This window comes from Temnothorax longispinosus, chromosome 10, assembly GCF_030848805.1.
Source record: "Temnothorax longispinosus isolate EJ_2023e chromosome 10, Tlon_JGU_v1, whole genome shotgun sequence".
NCBI classification, from domain to species: Eukaryota; Metazoa; Arthropoda; class Insecta; order Hymenoptera; family Formicidae; genus Temnothorax; species Temnothorax longispinosus.
In genome coordinates, this window is record NC_092367.1 from 13,360,985 (window position 1) to 13,383,724 (window position 22,740).

General features: G+C 34.8%; 2 protein-coding genes across 4 annotated transcripts in view; one reads left to right on the forward strand and one right to left on the reverse strand.

Moving 5' to 3' along the window:
* Nucleotides 1-22,740, forward strand: part of LOC139819876 (cytochrome P450 4C1-like) — a 112,079-nt gene that overhangs the window by 48,556 nt on the left and 40,783 nt on the right. The window contains exons 1-4 of one of the 3 annotated variants that reach the window (XM_071789634.1): nucleotides 9,312-9,444; nucleotides 17,997-18,218; nucleotides 19,029-19,138; nucleotides 19,386-19,476. In XM_071789634.1, the coding sequence (XP_071645735.1) occupies nucleotides 18,065-18,218; nucleotides 19,029-19,138; nucleotides 19,386-19,476 (355 nt within the window). In that variant the 5' untranslated portion in view covers nucleotides 9,312-9,444; nucleotides 17,997-18,064. Of the gene's footprint in view, nucleotides 1-9,311; nucleotides 9,445-17,720; nucleotides 18,219-19,028; nucleotides 19,139-19,385; nucleotides 19,477-22,740 lie in introns of those variants that run through there. The other 2 variants (XM_071789633.1, XM_071789635.1) reach the window with 2 other exon arrangements.
* On the reverse strand, nucleotides 6,561-9,140 carry LOC139820857 (another transcription unit protein-like). Its single transcript, XM_071791444.1, has 5 exons — nucleotides 8,714-9,140; nucleotides 8,358-8,626; nucleotides 7,947-8,195; nucleotides 7,668-7,804; nucleotides 6,561-6,880 (listed from the first exon to the last, which is right to left on the reverse strand). Exons 1-2 carry the CDS (start codon nucleotides 9,029-9,031, stop codon nucleotides 8,453-8,455), a joined length of 492 nt encoding a protein of 163 aa, XP_071647545.1. The 5' UTR covers nucleotides 9,032-9,140; the 3' UTR covers nucleotides 6,561-6,880; nucleotides 7,668-7,804; nucleotides 7,947-8,195; nucleotides 8,358-8,452.

Here is a 22,740-nt window from a genome sequence, read left to right on the forward strand (position 1 = left end):
AATGACATGAGGGGTCTAAAAGACCCCAGCATGAAAAATGTCTCCTTACTCATTGATTTTTTATCTTTAGTTATGAAAATTTTTTTCATAAAAATATACCTAGGTCGATACTGATTGTAAGTAAATAAACAAGGTATATAAATAAAATCGTACAATTTAGTATAATTAACTTTAGTATAGTTAACAGATAACTATAAATTTAATTTAAAACCAATACGTAAACCTAAAAATATACAAGCCGAATAAGAGATATTTATACTGTATAAAGGCTCAGTATATCAAATATTAAAATTAAACAGGAAATAAGAGCCAAGCGTGGTTACAATCGCTAAAATTTATTACATGTCAATACATTACGATTAAAGTGTCAATTACAAAATTACGTACGTTTCAACCCTTTTTTTGGGTTATCCTCAGCGCGTTGTCTACACATTACAAAATACTAAATCTAAATAGGGCCTTCCTTTTCCTTTTCCGTAAGCCTCTTCGACGAATCAATTCCTCCTAACAGTCCTTTGGGCAGATGCACACTCCGAAGCCTTCCCAGGTATCTTAGTGTGTAATTTCCTGGTTTGAGCGCCAGGAAATTTGTTTGCAGATAATCAGTCATGATTCGAAAAGATACCTATACAGATACTCAGAGTGACAACTACCCCAGGACTGTATGCATACAACACGTTATGCGATGCGTAACGCTACTTACAGATAGTGCAGTCATTCGTCACATCGCAGTTATTCTCCTTGCACGACTATCCGTGACAGGAACGGACTGTGTCTCGTCAACGCTTGTATTGACATGTAATAAATTTTAGCGATTGTAACCACGCTTGGCTCTTATTGTCTGTTTAATTCTAATAAGAGATATTTACTTCGCTTGAAAATTAATATAAATTAAGAATTCTAATTGACTCGTCTGCACATAAATAAAAGAAGTGTTAAATCAAGACTTATATTTCGCTCATAAAAAAAAAACTGTATAAGAAATTTTATTGTTGACGCTTTTCTGCGATGCTAATTAATTCTCTTATTGCGCTGACTTTATGAGCATCTCTGTCATCGTATATTTTAACAGTTTTATATGTATCAAGATTAATAATGTAACAGTAATAGTATAATGTTAAAGCTAAATATAGCGCGCGCAAAGCGCGCGTCTGTGATGTTTAGTGTTGTATATATAAGCAAGAATCTATAATATTCTTATAAAAATTACAACTTTTTATCTCAACTTTTTTTCTTGATTAAACTATATAAGTATCTTTATTCAAACAAGTTTTCTTCGTTTAACGTAATTTATACCTCATTTCAAGATTACAGATTCTTGTATATATACAATAAATCTTGATTTAATTGCTTTTTTATCCCCTGGCTGAGGTAATATTTTTCGCAATAAAATTAAATTATTGAAACATTTAAAATATTAATTTAGAAAGACCAAAATCTTTGGTCTGAAATGTCTTGACGATAATCCGACCAAAATCAATGGTCGCATTGTCATGATGATGATAGCCAGACAAATCGATTAGAATTCTTAATTGCTAAAAATATACGTGCGATTAATATGTACATCGCACGTATTTTCAAACACTTAAATTCTTTCATTCATTTAAAGCTATCGAGGATATTATATAACAATATCGAAACCGGTATTAAAAGGCCTTTCACAGTGAGTCCATAATGAAAATCGTTTAACAGTTGATATTGGTGTCCAGAAGTCTATTGTGTGCATAGTAAATCTTATCAAAGAAAACTATTTAAAATGCAAAAAGGATAAAAGAGAAAACTCAATTTTATCAGACATGCGCTCCTTGGACCTATAGTATTGGCTTTAAACTATTTATAATTTTTATAGTTCGAATTTTTATATATTTTAATTTATAAATAAATTTCAGAGTTCAAGCTGAACTTTGATATATATGTAGATATGATCTACTTTATTTTCACACCTCAACGCACAATTAAAAAAATTATTCCTGCATTTTGAATTTTTAGTTATCAATTCATATTTAATAAATTATCGTTTTTGTTTCATCAAACATTTCCTCCTATGTAAGAAACGTAAATTATTTGCAGTATTGTTTCCCGTTTTTATTTAAACAGATAACAAATGTACTCGTATGCAAATTTTCAGTTATCAATTTATATTTAATAAATTATCGTTTTTGTTTCATCAAGCATTTCTTCCTCTGGAAGAAACGTAAATTATCTGCGGTATTATTTCCTGTTTTTATTCAAACAGATAACAATAAAAATGCTAAAATAAAAATGCTTGCATTTGTATAGCTAAATTCATATACGAACATGAATTTTAATCACTGATATGAAATTTAATACACACAACATTGAATATTAAAAACCCGTTTAAGATTTTTTGGAATACGGAAGGTAATAATACATATTTTCGATTGCAAATGAGAACATTTGTATATGAATTTATTTGTTGCAAACGAAGCATTGAAAATACAATACGACTTTCAATTTTAATTGCGGCGAACTGATAAATACAATGCACTCGAAATTTAATATTACGATATGCGTAATCTTTCTTTACAACAATTGTCTTTTGAAATTGAATTTATATATAAATTCTTGTTTTCATTCGCGCTTTGCAATTGCAAAGCGCGCGCTATTTAGCTTTAACATTATGCTATTACTATTACCACTATTAACCCTTGATACACACAACTGTCAAAATATACAATGACAGCTGCAAATGAAGTAAGCGCAGCAAGAGAACCAATCGGCATCGCGGAAAAGTGACAACAATACCTACAACATGCCCTTTTTAGAAGAAGACTAAAACAACACAGGCGCGCGCTACGCGCGTGCATTTATTTTATTTCACGAATAGAACACAGGCGCGCGCTACGCGCGCGCATTTATTTTGTTTCACGAATATACAACCATACATTTTTTATATTTTTATTAGAAGTGAAGAGGTAAGTCGCTAATATCGACATAGGTCCTCTAAAGCGACGCCTTCTTATTTCTCGAAAATTAAACACCGCACTTTATTAATGCTGATGAGGACATAATTTACTTATATAATTAAAGACGTAAAAACCTTTACTTTATACATTTATTGATTTTTATATATAAAATCTGCTAAAAACGAATCATTCAAAAGCAATTATTAAAAATAAAATTTACCCAAATCTCTTTTACTAATTGTACAGTTAAATAATAATAAATATATATTATTGATAATATTAGATTATTTTACATGTTTGTAACGTCCTAAAACTATTTAAAATTTTTTTTCTTATATATATAATGCAGTTATATATTTAAATATAAAATTAAGATGCAACGTAAACTGGCATACTTATTGATAAAACAGATTATAAGGTAGTAAAAATCAAATAGGACAGAATAAAAAACAGCACAAGAAGATCTTGCTGCGAAATTATGAGATAAATTTACTGGCATGCTGTCGGCATACTGCCAACATTGTGCTATGTGGGGTAAAGCAATTGTGAAGCAACACACAGTAACAGACTACAAAGGTAGAAAACGAAAGGTTTCGAATTTAAATCCTGATCGGCTCTGTTAATTTTTCCGTTTACCCCTCTTGCAGTCCAAAATTTCCTTCCGTATCTTTCCTCCACCCTCACTACACTCCTTGTTTACTCGTATATTTCCATGATCCTCTTTCCCAACCTTTCACTCACCCCTGGTTTTTCCAGACATCTTCCCAAAACCCTCCTGTCCACTGAATCAAATGCCGCCCTTGGATCTACAAAAGCAGCCACTACCTTCTTTTTCCTCTTTAATCGCTTCCCTATCGCATAATTCAGTGTGTAAATGTTGTCCACCACTCCTCTCCTCTTCCTAAACCCTGCTTGGCTTTCTGGAATCATCTCCTTCTACACCATCTCTTCCCTCAACCTATTTGCTAATATCGACGCGTACACTTTGTACGCCGTCGGTAACCGCGTAATCCCTCTATGCTCACTCACCTCTTTTGCTCCTCTTTTTCGCTATCGGAACGACTACTCCGTCCTTCCACGCCTCTGGAAAACACTCTCCTTTCCATACTCTCCCATAACGCCTTTCTTAAACCACTTCCCCCATAACTCCACACTTTATTTCCTATCTCGTCCTCTCCCGCCGCTTTACCTTTTTTCAGCCCTTTCAGCACTCTCTCTACTTCCTCCCATTCTATCTTCTTCTCTTTCTCCACTTCCCCCTCCAACCCCTGCTCTCCCTCCTCTCCTTCTCCTAGCCTTCGCTTGTATTCCGTTCCTTCTAACATCTCACTAAAGTATTTATCCCCACTCCTCTAATGTTATTTCCTTATTAATTTCTACCCTTCTTCTCCTTTCCTTGTTTATTACTTCCCACACCTGCTTCTCTGTTCTCGCCTCTCTTGCCTCTTTCAGCAGATTTCTCTTTTTTCTTCCTTTTTCCTCACACTTTTCTTTATACTCCTTTCTTCTCTTATGATCTTCTTTGTGTTTTCTTCCTCTTTTCCAGTCTTTTAATAATTTTTCTATCTCCTCCCTCTTCTTTCTACAGTCTCCATCCCACCATACTCCCTTTTCTTCTGCCCCTCTTTTTACTCTTTTCACCCTTACTTTCATCTTAATTTTTTTGTCAACCTTTCGACCTCTTTATCTATTGCCCCCCTACCTATTTCTACCTCCTCCGTCCTTCTTCAAAACTCCTCTCTTGCCTCTTCCGACCAATCCGTCTTTTCCACCCACCTCTCTTCCTCCGCTATTGTCCCTCTCCTTTCACCACCACCCCCTTTGTTTAACCGTACTGCTACTGATTGGTGATCCGAATCTACCTCACACCCCACCTCTAATCTTGTCACTATTTCCCAAGCTTTTCTATCTCCTATTGCGTAATTGATCACTGTTTCCCCCCTTCCTCCTGTAAAAGTCGCCTCCCCTTCCTCACCTCCCTCCTTTGCTCCGTTCATAATTTTCCACTCTTCCTCTTCCACCCATTTAATCAGCCCTTCCTCCTACCTATTTATCATTTTATCTTTCGATTTTCTTTCAGCTCCCTCTTCTCCATCCTCCAGCGCTCCTTTCTCCCCTGTTCTCGCATTGAAATCGCCCCCACTATCCATCTCTCCTCTCTCCCTTCCTCCTCTTTTACCGATTTTATCTTACCCATCATCTTGTCCAAGTTGCGCTTACGTAAACTGTTGCCAATCTCCATTTCTCCTTCTTCCATCTTACTTCTCTAATCATTAAACCCTCCTCCTCCACCCATTCTTCTTCCTTTTCTAACCCTTCTCTGACTTCCATCATTATTCCACCTATTGCTTTTCCTTTTCTTCCAACTCTTTCTTTCTTTGCACCCTGTATACTCCAGAACTTCTTTGGCACCCTATTCTTCATCTTCTCCCATTCCTCCCGTTCCAGCCACGTCTCCACCAACCCCGACATTCCACTCTTTTATCCTTTCCCAAAACTCTTCCTGTTTTTCCTTCACTCCCGCTACATTCCAAAAGTTTATCTTTAGGCTTCCTTCCTGTTCCTTCCTTTTTTCCTCCCTCTTTAATTCTTTTCTTCCCCCTTCTCTTTTTCTCCCCTCTTTTTCCTCTCTTTCACTCCTTTTTACTTTCCCCACTTTACTCTCTCTGACTCCTTTTCCTCATCCCCTCAGCCTCACCACACTCCCTTTTTTCCTACTCTCCCTCTCCTCCCTCTTTTCTCCGCCCTACCCTCCCATCGTTTTTCCTCCCTTCTCACTATCCTCCCTTTTCATTTTTCCGTCTCCCTCTTTTCTACTCTTTCCCTCTTCCTCTGTTCCTTTTTCTCTCCCCCTCCTTTTTTTTAGCTATGCAATTTTGTGTGCGATGACCTTTATTAAGGCCATCGCACACAAAATTGCATAGGCTGCATAAGCATAGCATAAGACCGCTGGACCAATGAGCATCTTATGTAAATCAATATGGCGACTTTATGCTGGATGCTCATTGGTTTAGCGGTCTTATGCTACGCTTATGCTAAGCCATGCATTTTGTATTCGATGACCTTAAATGGGTGAATGTAGAAGCGCATCCGCTCATTAAGCCACTAAATAGCAATTAAACATGATTGGCTCACATGATACTCTATCGTTTAAAAAAAAATTCATCCCGATATCTCAAAATTTGCGAGTTACAAACAACTAAAAAAAATTGGATATTTTTCAATACAAATACGTATGATAAAATAATTGCAAGTAATTGAAATAATTAAAAATTAAAAAAGGGAAAATTAAACTTACGCGTGGAAATAATTGCGAAATAAACACGTCAGGTCATCGGCAGTTTGCGTAGATATGTAATAAAAGTTGAAGCCATGTCCAATTGTGTATAACGCTAAAAGGATTAAAAAGAGAAAAGAAGACTTTTAATCGAATTGTAGATATCCCTCGCCTAAATAGTATTATATACTTTTATACATGCATACATACATATATAACACACACACATATGTGTGTGTGCGTGTGTGTGTGCACGTGCGTGTGTGTGTGTGTGCGGGTACATGTGCATGTGTGTGTGCGCGTATTCCTTTTTATATAAAAAACAGCAGTGTAGAATAAAAAACATTAATTGGATGCAAATACAAACCCAGTAATACCCTTTCGAAGAGACCACTTCGGACATAATAATCTGCCAATGAATTCCATAGAGGTCCCAACTGATCTGTATAACGTCTTAAGCCGCCTCTAATAATAGCATCTACATTCAAAGACTATATCTTGGAAGGATTTTTGGATATTAAATCGCATAATTCATTCCATAATTGATGATTAGATTCCCATGCTTCGATACAAAATCGTCCTGGTTGACGATCTGTGCAAGTTTTACAGCAACTTTAACGAGTCTTTCAATCGATATCAAATATTCTATATATTCTTCCGTATCTTCCGGTGCTAACTACATGTATGAAACAAAAAAATATGCATAAAGCTTTTCAGAAACTTATTTTATGATCAAATATTATAATACTGGATTAAACTATACTATTTGCATACATTTTTATCCTATAACTGTCAAAATGCATCACGTGACACTAAGATTATCTTTATTTTCTCATTGTCAATGCCTCATGACATACTGAAGGCCTCATCTTTTTTTAGAGAAAGCAGTTTTTGTTTTGAATAATTTAATAATATTATATAAACTCAGACAACACACATGTTTAAAAGCGTGACCTAAGACGTCTAAAAGACATCTTTTAGACATCTTTTAAACATCTTACAAAAAGATAGCTAAAAGATGTCTGAAAACTACCTAAAAATAAAAAAACGTCTTATTTTAAAAATTATGCTTTCTGGAAAATAGACATGATCTTTAGTTTACTATTTTTAAAAATGTCATAAAATATATTTGTCGTAATATATTTTTTCTATTTAATTTTAAAGAAATTTTTTTATAATTTATTTATCAATTATAAAAAAAATTGCTTTACCTATGTTTTTTTCTATTTTTTCAATAAAACAATAAAAGTTTATCTTTATTTTTTTCTTTATTCAAAAATCGAAAGATAACCTAAAATTATTTTATATGTTGGTGAAAAATAGACAATCCCGATATGCCACGTAACTGTTAAAATTACTTAAGCTATTTTACTAATGCAAATATTAAAATATAAAATATAAGACGTATTATGAGATACCGAGATAATTCATGAAATATTTGGATTTGACTTTTTCGTGCGTACATTTATCTTTTATTCCTGCAACAATTCCTCATCTTGCGGGAAGAAAGCTGGGCATCAATCCTACAGTCGATCCATGCATACTTCGTAGTTGTTAATCAATTTCTAATTTTTCTTGTCGAAGTACGTTACTCTACTTCCTACAATATAAATCACACGATAATCATACAATTAAATTTAATTTTATTTTACGACTCCTTTCTGCACGATATCAGTTTCATATATATTTTTATGGAGATATTTTAGAGAATCGGGTTAGAGAGCATTGACATACAGTTATACCTTTAGATGTGCCAAATGATATTCCAACAGAACTTTGGCATTAGCGATGCTTTCGACAGTGCCAACGAAGACGAAGGGCACCTGACCCTCTTTTCGTGGAATCATTCATGGGATCATTAAAGATTTTCAGACAATTACTACATGTAGAGGATCTGTCATCAACTTTTCACGCTTGTTGAATATTTGCACATGAGCACCAATATAGTTAATCCCATCAGATCTTCTCGAACATTAAATTCATCGGTATATCTAAAATAAGACAAATTTTACATAATCTGCTTATATATACAATATATAATTACAAAGATAAATATATAATTTACTATCTGTATCAAAAATCTATAGTTCACATTTTTTTCCATATTATAGAATAAAACAATTTACAATTTAAGCTGATCAATCGATACTAACCCCATAAGATGCAATCCATCATCCTGTCATCATTCGTCATCAGCATCGCGAAACTCGCCTCTCAAACTCGACTCGTGTCTCAATGACTTTTTTAATTAGGGATTTTTTATGGCTGCCAATGAAATTGCACTCTCGTCATCGGAACCATCATCGTGATAAGCATCACCACTGTACGCTCCTGCAGCACGATTAGTATTCCTAATACCACTGGTACTTTTCTTGGTTTTGTTTTGAACTCGCATAGCCATACGTAGTTTTTCTTCTTCTTTCTACAAAAGAAAAAGTAATTAGAAACATTGGAGTAATAATCAGTTTCAACATGATATGCATGTACAGAAATGATAATGTATACACACCTTTATCATCTCGTATCTGTTCTGGTCTGGGTTCATTCCTACTTGAGAAAGAACTTTAATGTCAGAGATCTTTTGCGACCTATCGGCCAGAGACATAGTCATCTTCCTGTGTGTGAACGATTCAGTGGAATGCGGCCGGAATGTTAGTTTCGTTCTAAATACTGCTTGACCCTGCAGACCGGTACCTTGGCGAATATAGAGGTGATTGTGATCGCCCTGTAACGGCTGTTTGTACACGTCAAATATTTCCGAGCCCAAATGCAAGGACATGCTTCCGTCCGACCACTTTACGAATCTCGCGTTACTTTGCTTCACCATTTTGCCCTCGTCGTTAAACAATTCCTTCCACCTCAATATATTTTCAACCTTGAGTTTCAATCGAGCGCGACCTTCCTCTACTTTCCTCTTCCTCCTTTTTTTACTTCATTCACAAGGTTAAGTTGTACCTGTAATCGTAACCTGTACAAGTAATCGTAATACAAGGATAAAAATAAAAACATACCTGCAGATTATTCGCGCCGCCTTGCTGTATCACGGACCACGGACCACGGACCACGGAGCTTTCCGTTACAAATCACTCGCGCTAACCACGCATCATGCGTCATCCCTCACGATACACTTTTTTTTTATTAGATCCCACATTGACACGTGACGTGAGGTTAATGGAATCCACACCTTTTGTTTAGAAAAGGAATCAGAAGAGGTCAAATTGGGCAAGCAAATTTAAAATGGTATATCCATTTTTAATATTTATAATATATATATTATATATATATATATATTATAATATATATTATATATATATTATCTGATGATCGTTAAACGATAAGCGATTTTCTTTTTTATGTGTAGGTTTTCAATGTTTCTAACGTATAAAAAGTGTGTGCAAAATAAATTTGGTGTACTCGTGTACGTAAAGATTCAATATATTTTTATTTTTATAACTGAAAAATAATGAATGTATTTATTAAATAATTATATTTAATAAATACATTATTTTTCAGTTATAAAAATAAATGGTATATTATGCATCTAGGGGAAAAAGTTACGTTTTTCGGACAAGTATGTATAACCTTCGGCTCGGACGGCAATCTCTGCACGAGTCTGAAAAAAGCTTCCTCTCCGTGGTACACATACGATATTTTTCACAATACCTTTACGGAAATGTTCGAATTTTGATATGTATAGAGCGAGGCGACAGTGGCCAATTTTACGCCAGAACGGCTTACTTTCTCTCCCTAGAAAGGAAAAGTATAAAGTCCTGGTGTGAAATTGCGGGCATCATTTTCGTCCCGCTCTACAGGCAAAAAAATTCGAACATTTCCGTAAAGGTATTGTGAAAAAAATATTTTTATTTAATATATATATTCAATATTTTTAACACTATATTAAAATATTGTTAAAAATATTGAATATTAAAAAAATTTGTATTAAAATAAATACAAAAATGTAGGAAGTTTTTATGCAGATACCGTAAATGAAATTTCAAATAAGATATTAAAAATTAAAAAAGTGGTATTTCGAAAATAAAAGTAACGAGCATTAATATTACTATGCGCATCTGTTTGAAAAATCAGATACTTGTAAAGCAATTTTGACCTTTAAGTATATGTAAATTAAGAAACAGGTCTCGGAATTCTCAGAATCAAGACCATACAATTAATGCACTGCATGACACTTTCGTGATACTTGTTTCTATGATATTTCTACAGATTTGTCCCGTAATAACCACTGTGTATGATAATAATATTCCAACATAGTAAAATTACAACACTTATGTACTTGAAATTTATTTAGTTTGAGACAATTCTCAGGTCAATGTTCATAAAAATTAGAAAACTTGTTTCTTAATTTAAATATGCTTAAAGATCAAAATTAATTTACAGGTATATGAATTTGTAAACAGATGAGCATAGTAATATTACTGCTCGATACTTTTATTTTCGAAATACTACTTTTTCAAAGAGCATCGGCAAAAAATGCCCGTTTTCGGTACCGCGATTTTTGAAACTTTTTTTATGCCAAATGGTTACTTATGATGACCCAATAATCCCTGCAAAATTTTAAGAGGAGCATACGCCCCGTTTAAGAAATATAGGGGGTCAAAGTTGACCATTTCCAATCAAAAAATATAGCAGCTTCACATTTATACTCCAATAATAATGTCCAAAAAATTCAGCCGAAATGGTTCTTTTAAGATTTTTGGCTGCTGATTACGAATCTGAAGTCAGATTTTAAAAATTCAAAATGGCGGATCCAATATGGCGGACTGATTTTTCTTAAATTCATCGGATTCACTTGAAACTCGTTACTCGGGGGTTTTGGGGGTCGCTGATTGCGAATCTGAAGTCAGATTTTAAAAATTCAAAATGGCGGATCCAATATATCCAACAAAGGCAAGATGTAATAATCCAACCAACGAAGGCAAGATGTAATGCATAATCCAGCCAGCAAAGGCAAGATGTAATCGACAATCCAGCCAGCAAAGACAAGTTGTAATAATCCAACCAACGAAGGCAAGATGTAATGCATAATCCAGCCAGCAAAGGCAAGATGTAATCGACAATCCAGCCAGCAAAGGCAAGTTGTAATAATCCAACCAACGAAGGCAAGATGTAATGCATAATCCAGCCAGCAAAGGCAAGATGTAATCGACAATCCAGCCAGCAAAGGCAAGTTGTAATAATCCAACCAACGAAGGCAAGATGTAATGCATAATCCAGCCAGCAAAGGCAAGATGTAATCGACAATCCAGCCAGCAAAGGCAAGTTGTAATAATCCAACCAACGAAGGCAAGATGTAATGCATAATCCAGCCAGCAAAGGCAAGATGTAATCGACAATCCAGCCAGCAAAGGCAAGTTGTAATAATCCAACCAACGAAGGCAAGATGTAATGCATAATCCAGCCAGCAAAGGCAAGTTGTAATAATCCAACCAACGAAGGCAAATGAAATTAGATGGCGTATGCGTTGCCGTCTCGAGCGCTGTCGTTCCGAGCGCTGCTATCGTGCAGACCGTCCAGGGCGGCCACCTCAACACAATGGAATGTTAATGAAATGATGATCTGCTGATCGTCTTTTGTTTTCAGGGTTTCGTAACTCTAGGCCGAACTGTTTAAAACGAGACTCAGTCCGCTCGATGCTCACCGCTCCTAGGTAGAATATAGGTCCAATGTAAGGAAAAATAGGTCCATTGTAGAACAAAATAGGTTCTATGTAGATTTAATGTAGTGACAAAGAAGATTTAGTGTTGGTTAAAAGTTAGTTCACCGTTAGATTCGTGATCAGCGACCCCAAAAACCCCCGAGTAACGAGTTTCAAGTAAATCCGATGAATTTTGAAAAAATCAGTCCGCCATATTGGATCCGCCATTTTGAATTTCTCTAAACTGACTTCAATTTCGTAATCAGCGACCCCAAAAACCCCCGAGTAACGAGTTTCAAGTGAATCCGATGAATTTAAGAAAAATTCGTCCGCCATTTTGAATTTTTAAAATCTGATTTCAGATTCGCAATCAGCGACCCCAAAAACCTCCGAGTAACGAGTTTCAAGTGAATCCGATGAATTTAAGAAAAATTCGTCCGCCATATTGAATCCGCCATTTTGAATTTTTAAAATCTGACTTCAGATTCGCAATCAGCGACCCCAAAAACCCCCGAGTAACGAGTTTCAAGTGAATCCGATGAATTTAAGAAAAATTTGTCCGCCATTTTGAATTTTTAAAATCTGACTTCAGATTTGTAATCAGCAGCCAAAAATCTTAAAAGAACCATTTCGGCTGAATTTTTTGGACATTATTATTGGAGTATAAATGTGAAGCTGCTATATTTTTTGATTGGAAATGATCAACTTTGACCCCCTATATTTCTTAAACGGGGCGTATGCTCCTCTTAAAATTTTGCAGGGATTATTGGGTCATCATAAGTAACCATTTGGCATAAAAAAAGTTTCAAAAATCAAGGTACCGAAAACGGGCATTTTTTGCAGGGGGCTTGCCGATGCTCTTTCAACTTCGTATTTGAAATTTCATTTTTTTTACAGTGTAGCCTCTAATTTCTGCGCGACTTTTAAACTGGCTTGGGACCTCATCAGCTTATACTTCTTTTTCTTGTGCCGTTGACTGTAAATCTTTATTTATCAATATCCTCGATGGTGTGCATAGGTTAATGTGTGACCCTAATGCACTTAATATAGAAAACGGTAAAATGTATATAATTAAAAAAGTAAATGATACATGATTATCTATAGTGTTATAAAATCATAAAAAAAAGCTAGAAAGTTGCACCTGAGTTTCAGTACATGTATATTCTTATACTACAAAACCAATATTAAAACTTTTTTCGGACTTTGATCACTATCACCTAGATACGAAGTATGGGCAATAACCCGATAAAAACAGTCACGTCACATCCACGTTGAATCCACGTAATTTACGTGGATTACGTGGATGCAGATTTATCCACAAACTATCCACATAGATGCAACGTTCTTTTTTCATTACTACATCGAAGTCTTTTATCCTCGAAATATCAATGTAGATTCTCTGTGGATATATCTATTAAGAGATATGTACATGGAATTTTTATCGACATTTCGAGGATAAAAGACTTCGATTAGTGATGAAAAAAGAACGTTGCATCCATGTGGATAGTTTGTGGATAAATCTACATCCACGTAATTTCTATTAAAGATTATAATTAATCAATTAAAGTATTATTATACTGCGTTTATATGGCAATGTCATAGTTTTTAATGGATAATCAATAGTGAATTATAATTTGATGCTGCAATTATACTTTGTATACTGCAGGTGGAATGAACTTGTATTGAATAAGATTTTGTATGCAATTGCCATGTCGATTGACACATTTTAGCCCTAGTCGGTGCATCAGCAATTTATGTTTCTGCATTATTTCTAAAGTTTCATTAACGAAAGGTTTCCTTATTTTTGTCTAGTGAGGTCCTTGTAAGGATTTGATAAGAATGTTTTAACTTTATAAATATACTTTTTTCATAAATATATTTACGAACACAAAATTTCATAATGAGCCGGCACTGATTTCTGACATTCATCCGACATTAAGAAATTTTATATCATATATCCAATTCAAAATTTTATTACTCTTTTTAAACTGAATTTGTTTCTTAAGATGATTTTTAAAAAATTATATATTTGCGCTGGTTATATGACATATGTAGACTATATATAACGTTTACATCAAATTAAGAAGTAGTCTACCACGTAAGGCAGTTGGCTCACGATGCAGAAGTCCCGAGTTTAAATCCCACCAAGGTAAGTGTGTTTTTCAAATACGAAAAAATATTTATTATCATAGACTGCATCTTAAGAAACAAATTTAGTTAAAAAATAATAAAATTTCAAAATAAATAATTTTTTTATGTTGGGTGAATAATTATTCAGTGAAACACGTGGATTTCACGTCAAATCGATGATCTCATCCACGTGGACTACAGTACCGTTCTTGAGCGGATTGTCCACTCGAATGTCCACGTGGATTCCACGATGCTGATCCACGTAGCAATAACGTGGATTTCACGTACTGTTTTTATCGGGAAAGTAACTGTCACATGATACTAGTTATACCAACCTAAACATTCTAGATTATCCTAAACACTCAATGACCCACGGTACTCCGCGGCTCATGGTGCCCCGATCTCCCCTATATGTATATAATATTAATAATTATTTTATTATATAAATTTATTTGTCGATGTCAGATCGACATTGATTCGACGTCGAGTCAATTAACTATAATCAGTCAAAAAGTTCATCGATCAACAGTTTCGACGTCGAAGACGTCGTAGCTTTAACTCTCCAAAAGAATATCATAAAATTGTGTTACCTTACTCAATCCAAGTGATATGTAAAAATTAATACAAAATTAAACATTTATTTAAAAGAAATAAAAATTTAAAATTTAAAATATAAAATTTTTTTAGTTAAAAAAACTTGGCGTTGCTGCAGGATTTTTAAATTGTAACTATATAATTGTATTCTCCTCAACATCGACGTGATCCGACTCGTAGGAGTTCTTGGCGTATATATGTATGTATGTATGTATACAGGGTGTCCGAAAAATCGCCTACTCCACTTCGGGAGGTGATTCGGGACCCAAAAACAAGCAAAAAAGTTCATACAAACATAGGTCCGGAAATGAGCCGTTTCCGAGTTATAGCCACTTTTATGTTCAAAAATCGTAAATTTTTATTTTCAATTTTTTGTAATTACAATTACCAAATTCTCTCAAGTTTCTGTCTACATTTCGAAAAGACGCTATTCCCGGTACATCTCGATTTGGAAAAGACTGGATGTATAATCTTCTTGCCTCGGCAGCATTACTTTGAGCAAGACCATACATAAGATGCATATCAGCTAATTCATTAAAACTTAAACGATCCATTGATGAATACGGAAAGATTAGATATACAACCTAAAAGTAAGGTGTTGTTAAATAATAATTTGAAACTTATTGAAAAGCCGTGATTTACTTACTGATTTTGAATAGGCGTGAAAACAACTGATTTCAAGTAGCCGTGAAAACAACTGATTTTGAATAGCCGTGAAAACAACTGATTTTGAATAGCCGTGAAAACAACTGATTTCGAATAGGCGTGAAAACAACTGATTTCGGGTAGCCGTGAAAACAACTGATTTTGAATAGCCGTGAAAACAACTGATTTCAAGTAGCCGTGAAAACAACTGATTTCTTTTAAAAATAATGTAATCGTATTTACAAATATTGAAAAATTGAAAAAAATAAAAAAATTAAAATTAAAAAAATTAAAAATATTTAAAAATAAAAATTTTTAATTTAAGAAATAATTAAGAAAGAGGGATGCCAAGCGGATTCTAAATTACGATTTTTGAACATAAAAGTGGCTATAACTCGGAAACGGCTCATTTCCGGACCTATGTTTGTATGAACTTTCTTTTTTGCTTGTTTTTGGGTCCCGAATCACCTCCCGAAGTGGAGTAGGCGATTTTTCGGTATAATTTTTCGGTATGTTCGGCGGTTTCGATTTTTATATATATATATATAATATTATATATATATAATATATAATATTATTATTCTGTATGATATATATGTTATGTTGATGCTTAGAATGACTCAAGCGAGCAAGAAGCGCATTATTTTGAAAAGTAAAAGTAGATGATGTACGATATGAAGGAACTATTGATGGGAAAACGACCCGTGATGTCAGCTATAATTGTAAGAGCGAGAAGAAGACAGCGATGTTACGCACACATTCAGACTCGAGCCTAAGGCGGACAAGGACGCGAAACTATCTGTCGCCGAAGAAAACCGGAAATCTGACGGGGCTGCTCGAATATTCCAAGTTCGAATTTAAGAGGCCCACCGGCGAAATTAATGAGACGCGCACGCGCCAACTACCAAAGCGGCCTATGCTGGACCTTTGCCGGAGAACCGAATTGTCGGAAAGTTCACTCTGCGGAAAGCTGTGTTACTGTATACATCTTTGTAATTCCGGGAATCGTTTCCCCGATTAGTCGGATCGCCGTTCATTACTAAATCCATCATTGAATAAAGTGATTGTGTATATTGTCGAAGCTGTATTGTATCACCAAAGTTATATTGTATATATATTTGATAAGAATTTGTCGAGAAAGAGTTTCTATTGGCAACTGTAAGTATAAATTAATAAATCTGTATCCTCCTGCCTGAGTCATAATCTGAATATAATAATATATACATAATCCGACAATAAAGTAATGAGACTGATTTTTTCCATTTTCGTGACGAGGAGCACACGCATGTCTTCACTAGTCAAGTAGCTGTTCCAGACTGAGCAAGACTGAGAGATTGCAGGGCCGTACCAGTTAGAGTTGAGGTGAGGGGAGGATCAAGGTAAAACATGGTCTGTGGTAAAAGGGTGCAGGGTTGCTAAAATAGGCGGAAAAAATCAGTCTCATTGCTTTATTGTCGGACCTCGCATATTGTTTAATATGTGATATATTTGATATAATTTTATATATATCTCGAATGATCTGTCATGTCTGAGGGTCCTGCTTCCAACTGTCCAGCACCCTTGACTCTTATGTTTGTTTTAATACTTTACCAATTTTATAAAAATTGTTTGGCGTCCAACAAATAATTTTGTATAACTTAGATCCCCGACCTTGGCCCCGACAGCGTCGGATGAAGGATGTTTAATTAATAATAAAATTGAAAATAAAACAGCCTGTCTCAAAATATCTGAAAGCAATAAATCATTAATTTAAAATATTATATTAATATTACTATACTATTTTGTTTAGCAGCGCCCAGTTCTTTTAAATAAACTTTAAAAATTTTTTAATTTTGTATATTTAATTCTTATTTCTTTTAAGTAAATGTCGAATTTTATATTAATTTTTACATATCACTTAGGTTGAGTAAGGTAACATAATATTATGATATTATTCTTTCAAGGAGAAAGCTACTATATATTACTTCAGTTGAAATAAGAAGATCTTTAAATGGGAATACAAAGATACGTGTAAAATCATTAAATGATCATGAATAATTTTCCTTAAAAAAAAATTATATTATATAAATTTGCGTTATCTTACTCGACCCAAGTGATATGTAAAAATTAATATAAAATTAAACATTTATTTTTAAAAAATAAAAATTAAAAATTAGTTTAAAATTAAAAAATTCGTCTAAATTTTAGTTAAAAAAACTTGGCGCTGCTGAACAATATATTATATTAATAAAATAATTTTTATAAATGGAAAAAATTTAAATTATCAAATTGTGTGAAATTTCTACATGTATTTCTACATTTACTTTGTAATTATTAATTTAATATTTTAAATTAATTATTTAATACAGATATCTGAAAATCTAGCAGCGCCAAGTTTTTTCAACTAAAATTAAAAAAATGTTTTTAATATTGTATTAATTTTTAATTCTTTTTTTTTTTAATAAATGTTTAATTTTATATTAATTTTTACATATCACTTGAGTCGGGTAAGATAACACAGTTGTATGGTATTAGATATTATTATTATTTTTTAGGAGAATTAAAGCTACTACCACTTGGATTTTTCCGAAGTATAAAAAAATATTATTTACCATTTGGGTTTTATTACTTAACAACATATACTACGCGTGTACTTAGCTGTTACCTTTTTTTCTTAAATATATAAAATTTTCAACATACTTTTTATTTGCTAAACACATGTAGAACATAAGGAATGTAATTTTGTCTTAAAATAAATAATGTACATCTTTTATGATTTGTATAATTTAAGAACTAAGAGAAAAGAGCTGAAGGAAGGAAAACTCAATAAGAACTGGCTAATTATTTCGTCAACAAACAATGATCACTACTATATTGCTATTGCTTATTCTTATTTTATTAATAACTAATTATTATATGCATCATGGAAAAAACGGGCGACTTATCAATCTTATACCAGGAATGCCACGTCTTCCGATTATTGGAAATGTATTGCAATGTATTGGTACACGGGGTAAGTTAAAATTTCTTATACATTCTTGTAAATTAATAGAGGAAAAATTAAAACACTTTTATTATACATATAAATCAATCCCAAGCTATCGATTGAGCCTACTCAAAACTCGATCCGTTCAGTCATTATCGAGATCTCAAAATCTCGGGTACTTGCAATTCGTTGCGTCGCGTAAAACAGTCACGGTGCGGTCTCGCTTCGCGTGTATACATACTTGGCGCAAGACACCGTCTCTATTCGCCTTTCTACACAAGTTTTTAAATGTAATACTTGCAGACATTCCTCTATAAAATACATATATAAATATAAATATTATTGCATGTTGATTACTTTTAAGCGATTTATTTCCTAAATTTCATGTTATTTGAGATACCATAAAATACGTATATTGATAAAGTTGATCATATTGTTGCGATCATTGCACTGCTCGAGAAGAGACAACCGCCGCTCTTGTTTACCGGCACTTGCGTACACGAAACAGCACTCCCGCACTCGCCGCTAACGCGCCCGGAAGAAAGGAACACAATTTAGGAATGTCAAACGTCTTTTAATGTGTCACCAAATACAACGGAAGTCGCCTGAGTCAATCTCTCAGCGGATTCGCACTATTCCAAGTTTAATCAATAATCCGCTCATCGCCAAAAATAACTCTTCTTTTGTCGATATCGATTCTCGCGGTCAGCTGACTTTAATCGATGAGTGCAAGGGCGCAGTGCTACAGTACCTATACTGTGGCAGTGCCGCAACAATATATTTTTCGAGCAATATTTATAAATTTACATGAAAAATGTATACATTCATTTTTTTTAGAAGAACAATGGAAGTTTCTAGTTAATATGACTAACCAGTACTATCCCATTTGTAAAATTTGGGAAATCTTTCTTCCCATAGTATTCATCCGTCATCCGGATGATTTAGAGGTAATAAAATATAAAAAATGTTTGATACACACTGTTTTTATTGTTTTTTTTTTACATTAGCGATAAGATATTTATTGTTTTTTTTAATTTGCAAGAATATGTTTATTGATGATAAATGATAAATAAGCTATTAGAGATAACTTAATGTTTAAAATACTTTCGAAATCAATTAAATAATTTACCTATTGGATGTATTATTAGTGTCTGAATAAAATAATGTTAAATGTAATATTTTCCGTAATTTCAGACAATATTAAGCAGCACGAAACACATCGAAAAAAGTTGGCTTTATCACGCTCTTCATCCTTGGTTAGGTACTGGTCTTCTCACTAGTGGAGGTAACATATAATAATATTAACATAAATATATAATAATACAATATGCTCTTTTGTATATAATTAAGTTTTTCTTTGGCTTGTTATTAAGTTTTGTTTTACGTTTTAATTTTGTTAATTAATAAAAAAATAAACTTCTGCAATTGAAATTTAAATAATGTATATTATAAATGACAAACTTATATATATGTAATATAATGTTCTCTTACTTATAAAGTAGTGTAGATAGATAATACTTTATTCGGTTCGGCCTTCCAGCCTAAAACCCGGGCCTTTTTTCAGGAAATGTTCCCAAAACCTTTACAATCTTTCACAATCCTTCCATCACCTCCTCTTACTCACACATATGGCGTTTTATAGGAACGTACCCAACCCTTTACAATTCTTTAAAAGATCACAACCTGGCCTTTATGCGGCCTTACAATGTTGCTATCACCCTCCCTACCCCTTCCAGTGCCTTCTCTCCAATCCTTCTGTCCTTCCCCCAGTTCCGCTTCGTCCTCGTCCGTGTCCGTGTCCATTAGTTCCTTCCCTCCATCCTCAGCGTCCCTTTTGACATCTTCCTCCGTATCCTTCCTTCTGCTCCTTCTAGTTCCTGTAGCTCCTTCCCTCTCTTTCCTTCCATCTGTTTTCCTTGCAAGCTATTCCTTTTATCTTCTGACTCGTCTCCTCCATCTCCTGTCGCACCTCGCCTCCAGAATCAGCGCCTTTTCCAGAATACGTTTTCCACCTCGATTTCAATCCACGTGCTATCACCGGGTGCTCCTCTGCTTCGATCGTCTCAACCTCGATCGATTTCTTATCGACCACCCTATTCGTCGCCGCGAGTCGATCTCTTCTTATTCGTTGTGCGCATGCACCGCGAGCCCCAATTGGGATCTGACATTCGTCGCCATGACATCTGGTGGTCGAAAGTGAAAGCAGTGAATGGTAACAGATCTCGTGGCATTGTACAGGCTTGACGTGCGGTCATACTGGCTTTGCGTTACTGGGTTTTGTATTTTTATTAATATGGAATTTTCTCCGCATTGACGAGCAAAATTAAGTGTTCAGTTCGCGGTTGTAAAAGTAAGGTTGATCGTAATTTAAATGTCATTTATGCATGGATACGTGACCTTCTTAGATGCTTCTCATGCAGAGATATGATGACTGTATCAATGTTCCCGCTGTATCAATGTCCCCCACTTCGTCCTACTTTTTAGAATCACTTACTTTGAGATTCGGAGAGACAATAATACTTAAGATATTACAAATTTTCGACGCGGAAGAAATTTTACTTTTGACCTGCGAAAACACGTTTGCTTCGATAAGAATCACAACATGGCACGTAACCTCACTAAACTCCGTGGTCACGTGGGCACCGTAAGCCACCTCTTATGAAAATGTGCCCTTGAGTGCTCAATGGCGGTCAGTGGGAATGTATGGTTGCCCTACAGTTGCAATGCGAATTATATGGAAAAATTAATGGAAAATATTGAGTGGCAATAAGATGAATGGAAACGCAATGGTAAGATTCGAATGACAACTTTTTCCATACAGGCGTAATGGAAACTGCTAATGGCTTATGAAGGTTAAAACTTGTGTATGGAACTTGCAATGCGAATTATATGGAAAAGTTAATGGAAAATATTGAGTGGCAATAAGATGAATGGAAACACAATGGCAAGATTTGAATGACAACCTTTTCCATACAGGCGTAATGGAAACTGCCAATGACTCATAAAGGATAAAATTTGTATGGAATTTTTCTACCTTCAGCCAATGTTGTTCAGTGTGAATTGTAATGGAAATTCGTCAATGGTAAATGTGGCGGTTCGCGCCACCATTGGCACATGCATCATCATCACGCCCGTAACTGTATTACCGGCAGTTCGCATCGACGCCGCTAGGCGTCGCATCGTTCATGCATTCTCTCAAATTCAAGGTTCGGTACGGACTGGTATATGTATGAGACCCCCTACGGAACACCGAGACAGATATTTTCAGGCGCTAGTCGCCTAAGGCAATTAAGAGCTCCTATTAGATTGTCCGTTGAACCAAAGTCAATGGGAAATGAAGGCATTTATATTAAAGACAAAATAGTACCATTTATTAAAATGCCATTGAATTCTTATTGTTCCAGACGCAATGGAAATGAAGGCATTTTTGCCAAAGATAAAAATTTCCACACAAAATCCCATTGGTATTGCCAGTGTTAATACCAATGGCAATACTAATGGCAATACCAATGGCAATACCAACGGCAAAACCAGTGGCAATACCAATAGCAATACCAATGGGATTTTGTGTGGAACTTTTTATCTTTGGCAAAAATGCCCTCATTTCCATTGCGTCTGGAACAATGGGAATTCAATGGCATTTTTTAATGGCAATGAAGGGCACATTTTCATAAGGGACGCTTACAGTATTAATGGCGAGTTTACACAACATACAGATTTTGAGATAATTGCAAAAACGACTCCGCCCCGGGGCCGACTTCGCCCCGGTCTCCCCTATTTATTTATTCCAGCAAATGAAAAAAGATTGAAAAGAATTAAAACGGGATTGCCAGGAATTCAATTAAGGATTTTCCGAATTCCATTCTGTCCAAAAAAGGGATTGAAATAGTTTCAATATCATGGAATTCTTTATTTTGGAAAGAATTTGTCTTTTTTGAATCCCATTCAATTCCGACACAAAAATATTATACCACTGAATGCCAGGTTAGGGATTGGAAAGTTTCGTGATGAATTCCATTAAATACCATTGATTCCGTTAACAAAATGAATACCACTGAATGCCAGGTTAGGGATTAGAAGGTTTTGTGATGAATTCCATTGAATACCATTGATTCCGTTAACGAAATGAATACCATTGAATGCCAAACTAGGAATTAAAAATTTCCGTATTGAATTCCATTGAATTCCGTCTATTCTGACAATAAAATGAATACCATTGAATGCCAGGATAGGGATTGAATTGAAAAGTGTCCGTGTTGAACTCTCTGGCGGTACGCGCCACCAATAGTACACGCCCGCGCGGTATCTGCATTACCGGCAGTTTGCGTCGACGCCGCTAGGCGTCGCATCGCCGGGGCATCTTCTCGAGTTCAAAGTTTCGTCTCGACCGCTATGTAAAGGGACCCCCTACGGTGCCTGACAGATCTTACAAATCTCATTTTCGGGCTAATTGCCCGTCGGCAGTAGTGCGTGTAATGCCCTTAGGCATACACAAAAGCTCACCGACGAACAACGGCGCTTGGTCGCCCAACGGAGGCGCGAGACGTTT